Here is a 15,379-nt window from a genome sequence, read left to right as displayed (position 1 = left end):
TCAAGGCCAGCCTGGGCTACAAAGTGAGGTCAAGACCAGTCTGAGCTGCATAGTGAGACCCTGTCTCAAAAAGACAAAAAAGCATCTGAGATGAACACACAGTTCTCAGATGAAGATATACAAATGGCAAATGAATACATGAAAAAATGTTCAGTATCACTGGTTATTCAAGAAATGCAAATTAAAACAGCATTGAGATTTCATCTCACTCTGGAAAGAATAGATAACATCAAGAAGAAATCAACTGATAACAAATGTTGGTGAGGCTGCAGGGGGAAAAGGAACACTGTTGGTGGGAGTGTAGACTGGTGCAGCCACTATGGAAATCAGTATGGAGAATTCTCAGACTAGGACTGGAAGTTCCATTCAATCCAGCTATTCCCCTCCTGGGTATTTTCCCAGAAAAACTGAAAAGGTCATATACAGTGATATATGTGCACCCATGTTCATAGCAGCACAATTTGTAATAGCAAAATCTTGGAAACAATCAAGATGCCCATCAACCTCAGAGTGATGAAAAAGATGTATTTTTATACAATGGAATATTACTCAGATATAAAAAGGATGATCTTGAGGCCTTCATAGGTAAATAGAGACAACTAGAGACTATCCTCATTAGTGAAATAAACAAGAATCATATTTACAAATATCATATTGTGTCTCTAGTGTAAAAAGAAATAAGAACTGTAGGAGTAATAAAACACAAAATGAGTAATTGTTATTATAAAAAAAAGAAAAGAAAGTGCTCTAAAGGATATAACTGCATCTATGTTTAAGTGTGTAAGATAGATGACCATATGACTGAGTTTTTGTTGGATCATTGAACAGAACTGTTTGCAGTCTCACTGTTTGAATGTCCACTTTGTATGCTTTACTTCTGTAACTTGAACAACTATTTTTTTTTTTTGTCTTTTTCCTTTTTATCGGAACCGGGGATCAAACTCACGACTACCTGCTTGCAAGGCAGGCGCTTATGCCGCTGAGCTAAATCCCCAGCCCCATTGAACAACTATTTCTAAGAGGACAATATGTAATTCATCAACTGGTGATTTCTGTTCATTTTTTTGAAATTATGTATTATTTCTATCCTTTTCCTGTTTTGTTTTGTTTTTTCTCTTTAAATAAAATTTTTTTAAAAAGACAAAAAAGGAACTAGGGAAAAGCAGCACAAGCATCCACCTGGCAAACACAAGGTCGTGAGTTCGATCTCTGGTTTAAAAAAAAAAAAAAGAGGAAAAAAAAAAAACAAAGAATAAAATCTAAGAGATCGGTCAAGAGGCTGCTGCAAGAGCCCAGAAGAAAGATGGTAGAGTACTGCAGAGCACAGACCCTGGATTCGTCCCGAGGGTGCAGGTAATACCAATTTTACTGATCGTCTGGAAGTGGAGTGTAGAGAAAGAGGAGTGAAACATAACTCCTGGTTTTCATGGTGAGGGACTAGAAGGATGACACTTCCAGCCCTTAAAGTGCACCCTCGCCAGGTGTAGTGGTACATGCTTATAATCCCAGCCCTGGGGATGCAGGAGGCTGAGGCTACAAGTTCAATGCCAGCCTCAACTACATTGTGAGACTCTGTCTCAAATAACAAAATGTACCCTAAAGCTTGGGGGGGGGGCGCTGCTTATGCAGATCAGGAACAAATCTAAGCTGCCTCTTGATCACCCAAGTATGGATGTTGAGTGGACAGCTGGAAAGACAAGACCAGTTCACAGCACAAGTTCAGATTAGAAATATAAATTTGTGCTTGCAGTCCATATTTGGTAATTTGTATTGGTTAGCTATAGGTGTGTAACAAAATAATCAAAACTTGTAGGCTTAAAATTATGAGGATTTATTATTTCACAGTTTCCATGGGTTAGGAATTTGAAAGTGGGTTTATTGGGTGCTCCAGGTTTAGGTCTTTTGCGAAGTTGTAAAAGAGATGTCAGCAAGGCTGCAGTGTTGTTCTTTTTTTGGGAGGATGAGGAGTCTTGGGGATTGAATCTACAGCTTCCACACTGAGCTATATCACCAACCTTTTTTTTTGTTCTTTGAGACAGGTCTCACTTAGCAGTTCAGGTTGGCCTTGAGCTCACTTTGTAGCTCAGGCTGGTTTTGAACTCTCAATCATCTTTTTGCCTCAGCCTCCCAAGTGCTGGGATTACAGATATGCACCACCACGTCCAGCTTTACCCAACTCCTTTTATTTTTAATTTTGAGGCAGTAAGTCACTAGTAACCCAGGCTGGGCTCAAACCTGGACTCCTCCTTCTTCTCTGGGATTATGGGCATGTGCCACCATGCCCAGCCAGGAGCTGCAGGTTTCTGAAGGCTGCTTGCATATCCTTACAGTCAGGCATCTGTCATATGATCCAAGAAAAAGCCACAAAGAGCTTTTAAGAGCTAACCTTGCAGCTAACACCCTACTTTCCAGTTTTCTTTGGGTCTGTTTTAGGTGCTGGCCAGCACAGTATTAAAATCCATTATGTTGGTAAAGACAGTCAGGGCTGGAACCCTGGGTCACCATGATGCTAAGAGGTGATGAAGGATTCTGGCCAAAACAGAGCAGCCACAAAATGGGCAGGGAGTGCTGGATAGATTCTGGGTAAGAGACCAGAAACTTCTGGAGGCCCAGGGACCAGCTGTGGCAGGGTGGTGGGTGGAGCCTGAATGGGAAAGGCTTCCAGAGAATGGGAGAGGGGAGTCCGCCCAGACTTCTAAGAACAGAAATGGACAGGGGTGGAATACCAGTAGTCCCTGGAGGGGTGAGCAGGATTAAGAGAGGCTTTCTCCTTCCCCACGGTGTTGAGGTTTGGCTGGAGTCTCCCATGTGGCAGCAAAGTGTCCCACAGCTGAGCCACATCCCTAACCTCTTTTTCAAATTTTGTAACAAAATTTCTCACCAAATTGCTAAATTGCCCAGGTTGGGCTCAAACTTGCAGTCCTATTCCCTCAGGCTTTCAGAGTGTTGACATAACAGGTTCGTACTGTGTAATTTAGACTGGCAATTCAGACTGGCCTTGAACTCACTATGTAGCCCGGCCTGGCCCCAAGCTTACAGTGATCCTCCTGCCTCAGCCTTCTGAGTCCTGGAATTGCAGGTGAGCACCACCACAGCTGGCCACCTATTTAAAATGTATTTTGAGACAGAAGCTCACTAAGTTGCTTAGGAGGGTCTTGAACTTGTTGTCCACCTGGCTCAGCCTCCCAAGCAGCTGGGATTATAGGCATGTTCCACCACACTGAGCTTTTAAGCTATTTTTTAAAAGGTGGGGTTAGACATTATACATGGGTGTGGAGATGATCTCCTGAAGAAAAAAAAAAAAAAAACAGCAAGGAGAGGGGTAGGAGAAAGTGGGGAGACTTGCCAGACCCAGCGTTTGGTGCTGGGCTCCAGTGTCAGGGTAGTGCTGGCCTTTGGCAGGGTGGGGTTCTAGCAGGGGAGGTGGAAGACACAGCTCAGGCCAGGACTGCCCTTCACTGCCCTGTTCTCAGCATTGTAGGAAGCTTGGAGGCTGGGAGGGCTGGAGGAGAAAAGGTGTCAAGGCTTGAGAAGAGAGGAGAGATGTACAATTGTCCCCTAGGGGTGTGGGAGAGTGGGGATCCAGCCCAAGTCTGATCCACAAGGTCAGGGGAGCTGAGGGTGCAGTCAGAGCCAGGGTGCAGGTGCAGAGCAGGCCAGTGTGACCCGTGTGGCTTTCCCTAGGGACACATGGAAGCCAAGAGAGTGGGAGCCTGGAAGGAGCTGGGAAAGTGAGAAGAGCGTGGTCCTGAAGGACCAGAAAGCCCTGGGGCAGGAGTGACTGCAGGGGGGAGGGGAAGAGGAAAAGCATCCCTGTGCAGCAGCTCCCCAAAGTGCTCCACACCAGCGCCCAGTCTAGGGGGCTCAGGAAGGGGCAGTGCCACCTCAAGATGGGAAGAGGGAAATAGGCAAGTCTGTGTCTGACCGTGGTGTAGACACCACCCGACTCCAACAACCCTAGCTGGTTTATCATGCTATTCATCTCTGTCCACACACACTCAGACAAGTGACGCGCACAACGCAGTCATGTCCACCCACATGTCTCACACTTGTCCGGGCATGCTGTGACCTCACATGTTCAAGGGACAATCTATCCTGGGGAGGTGGAGCTGCCACATCTGTTTCTGGCTTATCAGCTGACCTTGGCCATCTGCTGCCTGTCTGGTGGTGACTGTCTCACGGTGCCTTCATAAGGAGGGTGCTCCCTACTCCGATGGGCTTCTGATAAGACCCAAGGTCATTTTGTGGGTGCTGATAATCATCAAACCTGCCTGTCTCCTCGGTTGGACTTTGCTTCCCCAGTGACTGGCATGATCCTAGCGCAGGGCAAATGAGTGAACACGGCCTGGGTGTGTAAAGGAAGGAGTGTGTAAATAGCAGGAGGGAGGGCGGGACGGGGCAGATGGATGGATGCGAAAGTGAATGGAGGGGGCTCCAGGAAAGTGAAGGGGTGGGCTCCAACAGGGCCCGAGGTTGGAGGAGGAAGTCATCGCGCCCAGGAGGCATGGGCTTCCTGCTGCACCCTCGAGCTGCCTCCCTGTCCTAGAGCCTCTCTGCACTGAGCTGGGAACCCTCAGGGGAGACGGAGAAGTCTTCAGGTCGCCTTCGTTCTTTGGCTTGGCCTTTATGTTTTAGGGGAAGAAGTAACTGAAAGTTACTGAGCTCCTGCTGCGCCCCAGATATTGCAGAGCTAGGCCTGGCTACAGATCCCACTGGTTTCATGAAGACGGCACCACAGCTTTGTAAGGCAGGCCCAGAATCCACATTGTTCTTGGAGACAGGGTCTCACTATATAGTTCAGGTAGGCCTTGAACTCCTGTTAGCCCAGGCTGGCCTTGAACTCACCATAATTCTCTTTCTCTCTGTGTTTTGTTTTTTTTTTTTCCTGGTACCAGAGGATTGAACTCACAACTTTCCACTTGCCAGCCAGACACTTGTGCTGCTGAGCTAAATCCCTGGCCCTTTTTGTTTGTTTGTTTGTTTTTGCTTTGTTTTCTTTTTATTTTTTCTCAAAATTCTCTTGTCTCAGTTTTTATATATGTATGTATCTTTTGGTACTGGGGATGGAACTCACGACCTCGCACTTGCCAGGCAGGCACTTGTACCCCTTAACTAAATCCCCAGCTTTTAGTTTTTATTTTTAAAACTCTTTTTCAGATAGGGTATTAACCATGTAGGTCAGGCTGACCTTGAACTCACTGTGTGACCCAGACTGGCTTCAAACTCATGGCAATCCTCCTGTCTCAGCCTCCAGAGCGCTGGGATTATCGATATGCATCACCACAGCTGGCCTCAGTGACCCTGTTTTATAGTCCAAGAAAACGGACTCAGAGAAGCTCGACTAATTGCCAAGGTCACACAACTTATGTTGTGCAAGATGAGATCTGAACTCAAAACCAGCTCAACTAGGCAGGGCTGGCTATGCCGGAGACGAAATGCCCCTGAGGGTGACACAGGTGGCAGTGGTGGGCAGTAGGCATATGGCTTGGCGAAAGTTTCTCACCCTCTGGGTGAGATCTTTCTTTTCTTGGGCATTGGTGTCCCCACATTGTGCCCTCCAAGATCCCCTCCAGGGGAAAGACACAAAGGTGTTCCGTGTGACAGCTTTCAACTCTGTCTTGGGGTGTTTCCTTCCTGCCATCAGCGGGCCAAAGGGCAGCACCACCCGAGGGATAATGGTTAACTCAGCCCTGACACCCCATCTATAAGGAGTCCCCAAGCAGGTCACCCCCAGGCTGCAGGATGCAGTGGGTGAAGTTAGTAGGGCTGGGGGTGGGGGCTGCTGCCCTCTTGGGGCTGGGGATCATCCTGGGCCACTTTGCCATCCCCAAAGTGGCTGAGCAGTCAGCTTCCAGTACCTCAGGCCCCCAGGACCTGGACCGAGAGATCCTAGAGACGGTCATGGCACAGCTGGATGCCGGCAGGATTCGGGAGAACCTCCTGTGAGCATCGGATCTGCCCGTCCTCCGGTCGCCCAGTGGCCCCTCACTGACTGATGCACTGCCTTCTCTGTGTCCCCCACAGAGAGCTCTCCAAGGAGCCGCACCTGGCCACCACCCCCCGAGATGAGGACCTGGTGCAGCTGCTGTTGCAGCGCTGGAAAGACCCGGTGTCGGGGCTGGACACGGCCAGGACCGTGGAATATGAGGTGCTGCTGTCTTTGCCCAGCTCGGAGCAGCCCAACCTTGTGGAAGTCGGTGAGGCCCTGCCCAGCGTGGGAAACTGGGGTGGGTGACAGCTCCTGCCAGGCCGGGCCTGACTCTGCCTCCTCCACAGTGGGTTCCAACGGGTCTGTTCAACAATCGTACCTCCCGAAAGAGGAGGAGGTGACTGGCGAGCAGGAGGGCCCTGATGTGGTACAACCCTATGCTGCCTATGCACCACCTGGAACCCCACAGGTGAGTCTGAGTCCCCCGCAGCATGGCCTGGGTCCCCCAACAGGCTTCTCCCTACTCAACCCCGGGGCATCTGAGGAAAAGTGCTTCAAATGGAACTCAACACATCCTCCACTGAATTTATCCAGCTCTGTGCTCTGTCCCTCTTGTGTTCTCTATCACTTAGACATTCAACAAACACTAGTGGCCCCCTGCTCAAGGCTAGGGCTGATATAGGGCACTGGACACAGAGGAAACCAGGGTGATTGTCCTTGCTTACATCTCTGGTTGAGATGGATAAACAGAGCCTAAATCCTTACCCCTGCTACCAGCCTTCCTGTCCCTTTCCTCCACCTGGCTTGCTGGGCTGAGTTCTAAGGGTCCTTTCTCTTGCACATAGGGCCTCCTTGTCTATGCCAACCACGGCACAGAAGATGACTTCAAGTACCTACAGGACCAGGGCATCAACCTGCAAGGCACCATCGCCCTGACTCGCTATGGGGTGGCAGGACGAGGGGCCAAGGTGAGTAGGGGCCATTCTGCAGGAGGGCAGGGGAGAGGAGTCATCCACACCCAGAGGCAGCAGAGCGCTGGTTGGGGCAGGAGGGAGAAGCAAGCTGTGCCCTCGCTGCAGAGCTGCAGGCGATGAGATGCGTGGCCCTGGCTGCTCCCCGCAACTCAGAGGCTTAGGAATAAAACCATGGGACAGAAGTTTCGTCCTGCATATTCTGGAAGTCCAAGACTCCCTGTGAAGTCACTCTGGAAATCTCCTTTAATCCCCTTTGGCTGTCCTCTATCATTTCTACTACTCTTACTTTTTCTTTTCTTTTGGTACTGGGGATCGAACTCAGGACCAACCTCATGCTTGCCAGGCAGGCGCTTATGCTGCTGAGCTAAATCCCTGGCCCTTACTGTTCCTTTTGCTTTCCCTATTCTTGAGGTTTTCTCTATGTAGTTCAGGCACACCTGGGATTCACTATAGAGCCCAGGCTGGCCTCAGACTCACAACAATCCTCCTTCCTCTGTCTCCTGAGTGCTGAGATTACAGGCATGTGCCACCCCACCTGCCATTTTTTTTTTTTTTTTGTCTTTTTCGTTTTTATCGGTACCAGGGATCGAACTCACGACTGCCTGCTTGCAAGGCAGGTGCTCATGCTGCTGAGCTAAATCCCCAGCCCCTCATTTTTGTTTTTAAAAACAGAAATTATTATTTTTTTGAGCACAAGAATTTTTTTTATTTGTAGAAATACACATAATCTATCAACCACTAAGGAATTTAAATATCTGTGTCATCCAATGGAGGGGGGGGGCATCTGCTGCAGCCTCACCCGCCCTCCTCTCCTCCAGCACTGGGAGAGGATCCACTCCAGGGTGGCTGCTCCATCTTTCGCCCTTCAGACAGGACAGAGAGCTCAAAATCTAAAAAATCAAAGGGAAAGAATTTTCCTATTTCTGGAGAGGCATCACTGGAGGCAAGAACAGTCTCCTCAGTCATCTTTCTGGCAGAGAAGTTTGGTTTTTGTCTGCAGTGTCCGTTCCTCACCGCAGATTTTTCTGTAGCTCTGCGATGTTTCCCAGGGCCTCTTGGCAGTTTTGGGAAAGGCTGGGGGAGCACTGAAGACTTTGCCACCTGTGGAGTTGAAACCCAGGAGCCCCCATCAAAGGCTTTGACTGCTGTGGGGCTGGGACTCCAGCTTCAGCTCATCTTTAGGAGCCCCCAGGCTAGCACCTGGCTCCCCATTTCCCTTGTGGCTAAAGATCTGAGTCGGGCTCCTGGATTGCATGAGATGCCCCACCTGGTTTTTTTCTTACTTTTAGTGTTGAAGCTGGAACCCAGGGCCTTAAACAGGCTAAACACGAGCTCTACTACTGAGCTGTGTACCCCAGCCTCTACCACTTCATTTCAGTCTGTCTGTTTGACTAGGGACTATGTATCTATGACTTAGAAAACTTTGAGACTCCTTTAAATATAATCAGGTGTAAAAGCTGGGTGCAGAGGTTCAGGACTGTAGTCCCTGCACCCTGGAAAGCTGAGAGGCAGGAGGATCACAAGTTTGAGCCGGGCCTGGGTGCCTGAATGCTGCTGTCTCAGAATAACACATAAAAGGGCTGGGGATATAACTTGGTGTGAAGGCCCTGGGCTCCATTTCCAGTACTGGGGGAAAAAAAGAGAAAAGGTATAGAATGAGAGTTAAGATTTAATAGCACATAGGGGATCAGGGAGAGGGGAAAAAAAAGATTTAATGTCACTGGCTATGGTGGTGCACACCTGTAATCCCAGTACTCATGAGGCTGAGGCAGGAGGATCTCTGTGAGTTCGAGGCCAGCCTATACTGCATATTGAGACCCTGTCTCAAACACACAAAAGTTGAGTGGGTACAAATGTAAGAGGAAAGGGCTCTGGAGCTCGATGGCATTGGTGATTTTGTAGTCTCAAGACCGAGTATGATTGTGCTGCAGGTCCACTGACCAAGGCCAAGGGGGGACGTCTCATGTATTTTACTACAAGTGTGTGGAAGAGTGCCCATGAGACGAGCTAGGAAAGGAAAAGAAAGGAAGAAAGAGAAGGAAAAAAGGAAAGAAGGTTTGGCATTTTGGGGTACTGTTTTGTTTTTACTGTGGTGAAAGAGACATAACACAAAACTGACCATTTTCACTTTCTTTTTGTTGTTGTTGGTACTGGAAATTGAACTCAGGACCTCAAGATTGACCGACAGGCCGGCGCTGTGCCGCTGAGCTGTGTCCCCAGCAATGTTCCCATTTTTAAGTGCACAGCACAACGGCATGAAGGACATAAACACTATTAACTGTCACCACTGTCCACGCCCAGAGCTGTGTCGTTCTCTAAACTAGAAAGTCCACTTATCTCAGGCATGAAGGACATGAACACTATTAACTGTCACCACTGTCCACGCCCAGAGCGGTGTCGTTCTCTAAACTAGAGAGTCCACTTACCCCAGGTGATCTCTGTTCTGCTTCCTCTCTGTAGTCCTGCTTTTCCATCCACTTCATGCAATATTTGCTTCATGCCTGGCTTATTTCACTTAGCGGAATCTCTTTGAGGTTCACTAATATTGCATGAAAACTTTATTTATTTTTTTGCTATTGGTATGAGGGATCAAGCCCCACTGGCCACCGTGGAGCAAGCTAGGCTTAGGCTTTGTTACTGTTTATCTAAACAGGCTGCCTGACTGGCATCTGCCTTGCTGTGTCCTACAGTCCTTTGCTGTTGCAAGTAGCACAGCCATCAGTGTCAACATCCGGCCCATCCCCACCAGAGGAGGGTGGGAAGGAGACAGGATGGCTGAGCCTGCCCCTCCTGATGCACAGCCTCCTCTGCCTCCCACAGGCTGTGAACGGGGCCAGGCATGGGGTGGTTGGGGTGCTGGTGTACACGGACCCCGGCGACATCAACGATGGCCACAGCTTGCCGAACGAGACCTTCCCATACTCTTGGGGTCTGCCTCCCTCTGGTGTGGAACGGGGCTCCTACACAGGTTATTTCGGGGACCCTGTGACCCCCTACCTTCCAGCACGCCCCTCTTCCTTCCGCCTGGACTGGAACAGCACCAGCGGGTTTCTCCCCATCCCTGCACAGCCCATCGGCTTCCAGCACGCTGAAGACCTGCTCTGGTGAGCCTGTCCACACCGTGTTCCCCTGTGGCCACACGTACTAGCCACACCTCATTCACATACACACATACCCTTGCCTCTTCCCCCAGCAACCTCAAGGGGCCGCAGGCCCCAGCGTCCTGGCAGGGAGCCCTGAGCTGTGTGTACCACCTGGGGCCTGGCTTCACGGGTGGAAAATTCCCTGAAGACAGGTGAGCGGCCTGTCCTCCCTGGCTCCCCCTTTCCCGTTCCTTTTCTCCTTACTGCTTTGCTTCTTCCTGCCTCACGATCTGGCCTTCCTCCTCCTCCTCCCCCCAACTCTTCTCCTGACCCCCCAGATCTCTCTTGCCTTGGAGCGGGGAGCCCAGGAAGCAGCTGCACGGCCCAGCAGGTCTCCAGCGTTTCCTCTGCCCAGCCCACACTCTTGCCTCCTCTCTTGACTCCTCGCCTGCCTCTGCCACTCCTGCCTGGGGCCAGCCCCCCACAGCAGTGCCCCTAGCCCCCCCAGACCCTTCACTCCCTGTGGTCTGCCTGGTTAGGAGAGGGAGGCACCCTCAGGCCAGGTCCTGGCAGAGTCTTGTAAGTGGCTGGCCGCTGTGAAGTGTCCACTGCGTCCTGACTGCGTGGGTGAATGCAGAGCAGGGTTCCGGCTGGAAGAGCTGGACTCGGTGGTTTCCAAGTCCAGCTTTGCTGCCTCTCTTGGCCCTTCCCAGAAAGTGACTATGTCCCCTTCACTTCCTGGGCCTCAGTTTCTCCTGCATTGAGTAAGGGGACAGGGGACAGGGGACAGGGCAAAGACTGGTGTTTCCCCAGCCAGGTGAAAGTGAGCGTGCACAACCGCCTGGTGCTGAGGAACTCCTCCAATGTCCTGGGCTTCATCCGTGGGGCTGTGGAGCCGGGTGAGCTCCCACGCGTACTGTACCCCGGGGCCCTGCCAGCCTCAGCGCCCGCCACTCCCTCTCCTGCTTCAGTGGACCCTGCCCTGGCCACAGCCCCACCTCTCCATCGCTGCCTCCTGTCCCTCCCGGCAGATCGCTACGTGGTGTATGGAAACCACCGAGACAGCTGGGTCCATGGGGCTGTGGACCCTAGCAGTGGCACCGCTGTCCTCCTGGAGGTCTCCCGTGTCCTAGGGACCCTGCTGAAGAGGGGTGAGATGGTCCCTTCCCCGATCCAAGGGCTCTATGCCCTGGGTCCTCACCCGCTCACTGCTTCTTGAGCTAATGACATCCCAGCCCACCTCTAGCACCTGCTGTGCCAGTCCCTAGTACCAAACACATGCAAAGACATTGCTTCTTCTTTTTTATAACTACAGTAAGATGATCGGAATCAGAAAATGAGTTTGCCAATTGTCTCAATATGATCTTTATAGCAAAAGCGTCTTCTGATCCAAGACCCACCCAGTGGGGTGATCACATGCGGACCTCACTTGCTTTCTTTCATCTCTAATGGTCCCTTAGTTGTTCTTTGTCTTCTACAAGCCTGACACTTTGACACTTGTGCCTCCATTTGATTAGGTTCAGGTTATGGCATTTTTGGCCCAAACGTGGGGATTTGTAATTGCAAACCTGTAATCAATCATGTTATATTTTAAGTGTTTCCATTTCAAACACAAAGGTGAGTGATCAAAGGGTCCGAGTAGGAGCAAACCTAAGAGCGTGTGGCACCATGGGGGGTTGGTGGGGAAAGTGTGCCCAGCGCAGCCTTGGGGAGGGGCTGGGACCCAGTGCAAGTCATTTAACTCCTCTGTGGCTCAGTTTCTTCGGCTGCGAAGTGGAAACATCATTGTGAGGATTGAGTCAGGGGCACTTGGGCTTTATTGGAAATATTGTGTATCATCAGCCCTGTCCTACAGGCTGGTGCAGGGAGGGGGACGTGGCAAAGTCTCCCAGGTTATGTCCGGTGCACACGTGTGTGCATGGCTGGCAGAAGGGGGCCCTGACCCAGGGTGTCTGGTTTGGGGTGGCTGTCACAGTGAAGAGGCTGGAAGGGTGACAGTCTCCAGGACCGGCTGGCTTAAGAGGTGCCAACCCCTCCTGTCATTGCTGCTCCACCGTTCCCAGAGCTCCCATACTCCTCCCCATCCTGAGCCTTTACCCTAAGCCACCCCAGGATGGATGGAGCGGGAATGCTCCAAGGCGTTATGCCCTTGTGCCAGGCACCTGGCGTCCCCGCAGATCGATCGTGCTGGCCAGCTGGGGGGCAGAGGAGTTTGGGCTCATTGGCTCCACAGAATTCACAGAGGTGAGTGAGCACCGCAGGGTCGGGGTGGAAAGGGAGCTCTGGGCAGGGCAGCACCGAACTGAAGCGTACCCGCCGGGCCGCAGGAGTTCTTCAGCAAGCTGCAGGAGCGCACGGTAGCCTACATCAATGTGGACATCTCGGTGTTCGGTACGGGGGCGGGCGCTGGACCGTGCTAGCCTGGTGCGGGGTAAAGGAAGGGGCTGGGATGCATAGTCTTTATCTGTTCCTCTCACAGCCAACGCTACCCTTAGGGGTCAGGGGACGCCTCCTGTCCAGAACGTTATTTTCTCTGCTGCCAAAGAGGTGCACGGGGCGGGGCTATACGAAATGGGCGGGACTATACGGGATGGGCGGGGTCACGACTCGCAGGCCAAGGGCATCTGCAGCCTGCAGGCCCCAGGTGAGACCCGGTGGTTTGGCTTGCTGTTGGGGTTAAAGAGGGGCAGCCCCGGGATCAGATTCCTTTCTGGGCCAGATCAGCTCTCCAGGCCCCAGCGGTCTCAGTATCTACGACAACTGGATCCGGTACAACAACCGCAGCAGCCCAGTGTATGGCCTGATCCCCAGGTAAGACCAGAGCCCAGAAAGCACCCTTCTCCTCCAGCTAGGGCGGTGGCTTTGCGTCCCCCAACGTCAACCCTTTCTTTTCCGCAGTATGGGCACTTTAGGTGCTGGCAGCGACTATGCACCCTTCATTCACTTCCTGGGTATCTCTTCCATGGACCTTGCCTACACCTATGACCAGGTAAGCAGGCACCCCGAGTGCCCCGGCAAGCCCCCTCTATCCTGCGGGCTGCTCCAATATTGACTGGATCTACTTCTCCTGACTTAGTAGCAATGATGCCTAGGGCAGGTTTCCGGATCCTCTCTGATTATGTGTTTGCATTCATCTGCTACTTTATCACACATAGGGCACTACTGATTATAAGATGCACTATTGTGGGGCCAAGGATTTAGCTCAGCGGCATAAGGACCCGCCTTGCAAGCTCAGCAGCATGAGCGTCTGCCTTGCAAGCGCGTAGTCATGAGTTCGATTCCTGGTACCAAAAAAAATGCACTACAAAAAACACCCACTACCACTGCTACCAATCAGTTGTAGGGTACAGGCTATCAGAAACACTAAGATTGTAAAATATGGTGCATGTGAATGTGTGGGGTGAATTTTATCTCAGCATTGATTAAACATTGGTATGAAATTAGGCATTTAGGGAATGGCATGCAGTGCAATGAGATGAATCCAGTATGCCCAGCTGGCTGGCATCCCTATTTGCTGTCCCCCAAATCCCTTTTCTTCCCCTTGTGGTCACACTGATTCTTGATTGTGGAGCTGGGATTGAAGTCTCCCTATCTAACTTCACATTTCACCTTCTTCCTGTGCAAAGGTACTCAAGCCAGCTCTACCTCTTATTTAGCTTGTGTGTTGCCAGGCAGGCTAATCACGCCCTGTTCCCCCTTCTACCCGTAGTGTGGGGATTCTAGAAACTCCCTTGAGGATGTACCAAGGACTCAGGGAGACAATGTCTGCACACTGTGGCTCACAGTAGCCACATTTTCTGCCTCCACCCCGAGCCCATCACCTTTGTGCTTTGTTCTCCCAGAGCAAGACTTCGGCCCGGATCTACCCCACCTACCACACAGCCTTCGACACCTTCAAATACGTGGAGAAGTTTTTAGACCCTGGTGAGAAGACAAGGGGCATCCTGAGACTGTCCAAGGAGGGTGGGCCACAGACTGACTCCTGGCCTTTTTGTCTTCCCGGCAGACTTCAGCAGCCACCAAGCCGTAGCCCGGATGGCAGGAAGTGTGCTTCTTCGGCTCAGTGACAGCCTCTTCCTGCCTCTCAAAGTCAGCGACTACAGTGAAACGCTCCGGAGCTTTCTGCAGGCTGCCCAGCAAGACCTCGGGGCCCTCTTGGTGCAGCATGGCATCAGCCTGGGTACGGACCCACACACACACATACACACGGAAGCCTGGGAGTCCCTTACCCCTACAGTTAAACCAGGGAGTGGTGTTCCCCTCAGGGCCTCTGGAGACCGCAGTGGAGAACTTTGAGGCAGCAGCCACAGACTTGGGTCAGCGCATATCAGACCTGCAGCAGGACAGCCCTGAGTAAGCAACAGCAGGGGGCAGGTGTCCAGGAGGGCATGGCCAGGCGCCCCAGGCTGCTGGGTGACCCATAGGTCCTGCCTCCCCCAGCTCCCTGAAGGTCCGGATGGTCAATGACCAGCTGATGCTTTTGGAACGGGCATTCCTAAACCCACGTGCCTTCCCCGAGGAGCGATATTACAGGTGAGCCTGTCTTAAAGCCCCTAAGGTGGGGTCAGAGGACAGCTACCTGCCTGAGTGGGAAGGAGCACAATCCAGCTGCCCAGACGCAGAGGGAGGCTGGAAGGGGAGGCACCTTGGTTACAGCTGGGACTTGAGTCTACCGTCCTCCCACCACCTCTGCCCTATACCCCAGTGACAGACAGGCAGAAGGGACTTTTGTGCTCGGCTGGGCAGGGCAGCTGAAGATGGCCCAGGCTGAGTGAGCCCCACCCTGACCCTTATCCTGCCCCTTTTCTCATCAGCCATGTGCTCTGGGCACCCCGGACCAGCTCTGTTACCACATTCCCTGGCCTGGCCAATGCCTGTTCCAAGGCTAGCACCACGGACCTCGGATCTGCAGAATGGGCTGAGGTGCACAGGCAGCTCAGCATTGTGGTTGCAGCCCTGGAGGGTGCAGCAGCCACCCTGAGACCTGTGGATGACCTCTGACCCTGACCTTGGGCCCTAACCCTCTCCCACCTGTTTTCATGGGGTGTCTGCCCTGAAGCCAGGAGTGGACACAACCATGGAATGCCCTCAAGCTTCTAGGGTAACAGCTGGGAGTTTCATCAGCTGTGGACACCTGAAAAGAACCCAGTTCCAGTTCTCCCTTCATGGGCAAATGGAAAGAGGCGGTGGAGAATGGAGAGACAGTAAACGGTGGAGGGGTACAATGGGACTCACAGTGCCAGCTGTAGATGCCAAAGCAGACCACTGAGTCCACTCCGCAGGCACCAGCAGGAAAACTGTGGCCCACAGTGAAAAGGAACCCGCCAAATCTGCTTCCCTCCTACCATGTCTGGTGTCTCATCTCCCTGTAAGTAAACAAAATTTACAGATTA

General features: G+C 51.8%; 1 protein-coding gene across 1 annotated transcript; it reads left to right on the top strand.

Annotated features, from left to right (window-relative positions):
- The first annotated feature begins 5,719 nt into the window (after nucleotides 1-5,719).
- Nucleotides 5,720-15,379, top strand: Naaladl1 (N-acetylated alpha-linked acidic dipeptidase like 1). Its single transcript, XM_003468214.4, has 18 exons — nucleotides 5,720-5,942; nucleotides 6,025-6,197; nucleotides 6,277-6,398; nucleotides 6,775-6,897; nucleotides 9,724-10,007; nucleotides 10,097-10,198; nucleotides 10,800-10,885; nucleotides 11,018-11,137; nucleotides 12,145-12,230; nucleotides 12,314-12,377; nucleotides 12,466-12,533; nucleotides 12,706-12,797; nucleotides 12,885-12,975; nucleotides 13,829-13,910; nucleotides 13,993-14,166; nucleotides 14,252-14,339; nucleotides 14,427-14,519; nucleotides 14,801-15,379. The coding sequence occupies exons 1-18, from the start codon at nucleotides 5,743-5,745 to the stop codon at nucleotides 14,985-14,987; spliced, it is 2,235 nt and encodes a 744-aa protein (XP_003468262.1). The 5' UTR covers nucleotides 5,720-5,742; the 3' UTR covers nucleotides 14,988-15,379.

Source organism: Cavia porcellus, unplaced genomic scaffold (assembly GCF_034190915.1).
Source record: "Cavia porcellus strain 051 isolate PalLab524CR breed Dunkin Hartley unplaced genomic scaffold, mCavPor4.1 scaffold_17, whole genome shotgun sequence".
Taxonomy (NCBI): Eukaryota; Metazoa; Chordata; class Mammalia; order Rodentia; family Caviidae; genus Cavia; species Cavia porcellus.
This window is presented reverse-complemented; position numbering and strand designations above follow the sequence as displayed.

What these genes read in the sequence shown, in the direction of transcription:
- Naaladl1 (XM_003468214.4), top strand. Translation starts at nt 5,743, where the DNA reads ATGCAGTGGGTGAAGTTAGTAGGGCTGGGGGTGGGGGCTGCTGCCCTC. An exon ending in AGGATTCGGGAGAACCTCCT is followed by an intron (nt 5,943 to 6,024) that starts GTGAGCATCGGA and finishes TGTCCCCCACAG; the next exon opens with AGAGCTCTCCAAGGAGCCGC. An exon ending in CTGCAGCAGGACAGCCCTGA is followed by an intron (nt 14,340 to 14,426) that starts GTAAGCAACAGC and finishes TGCCTCCCCCAG; the next exon opens with CTCCCTGAAGGTCCGGATGG.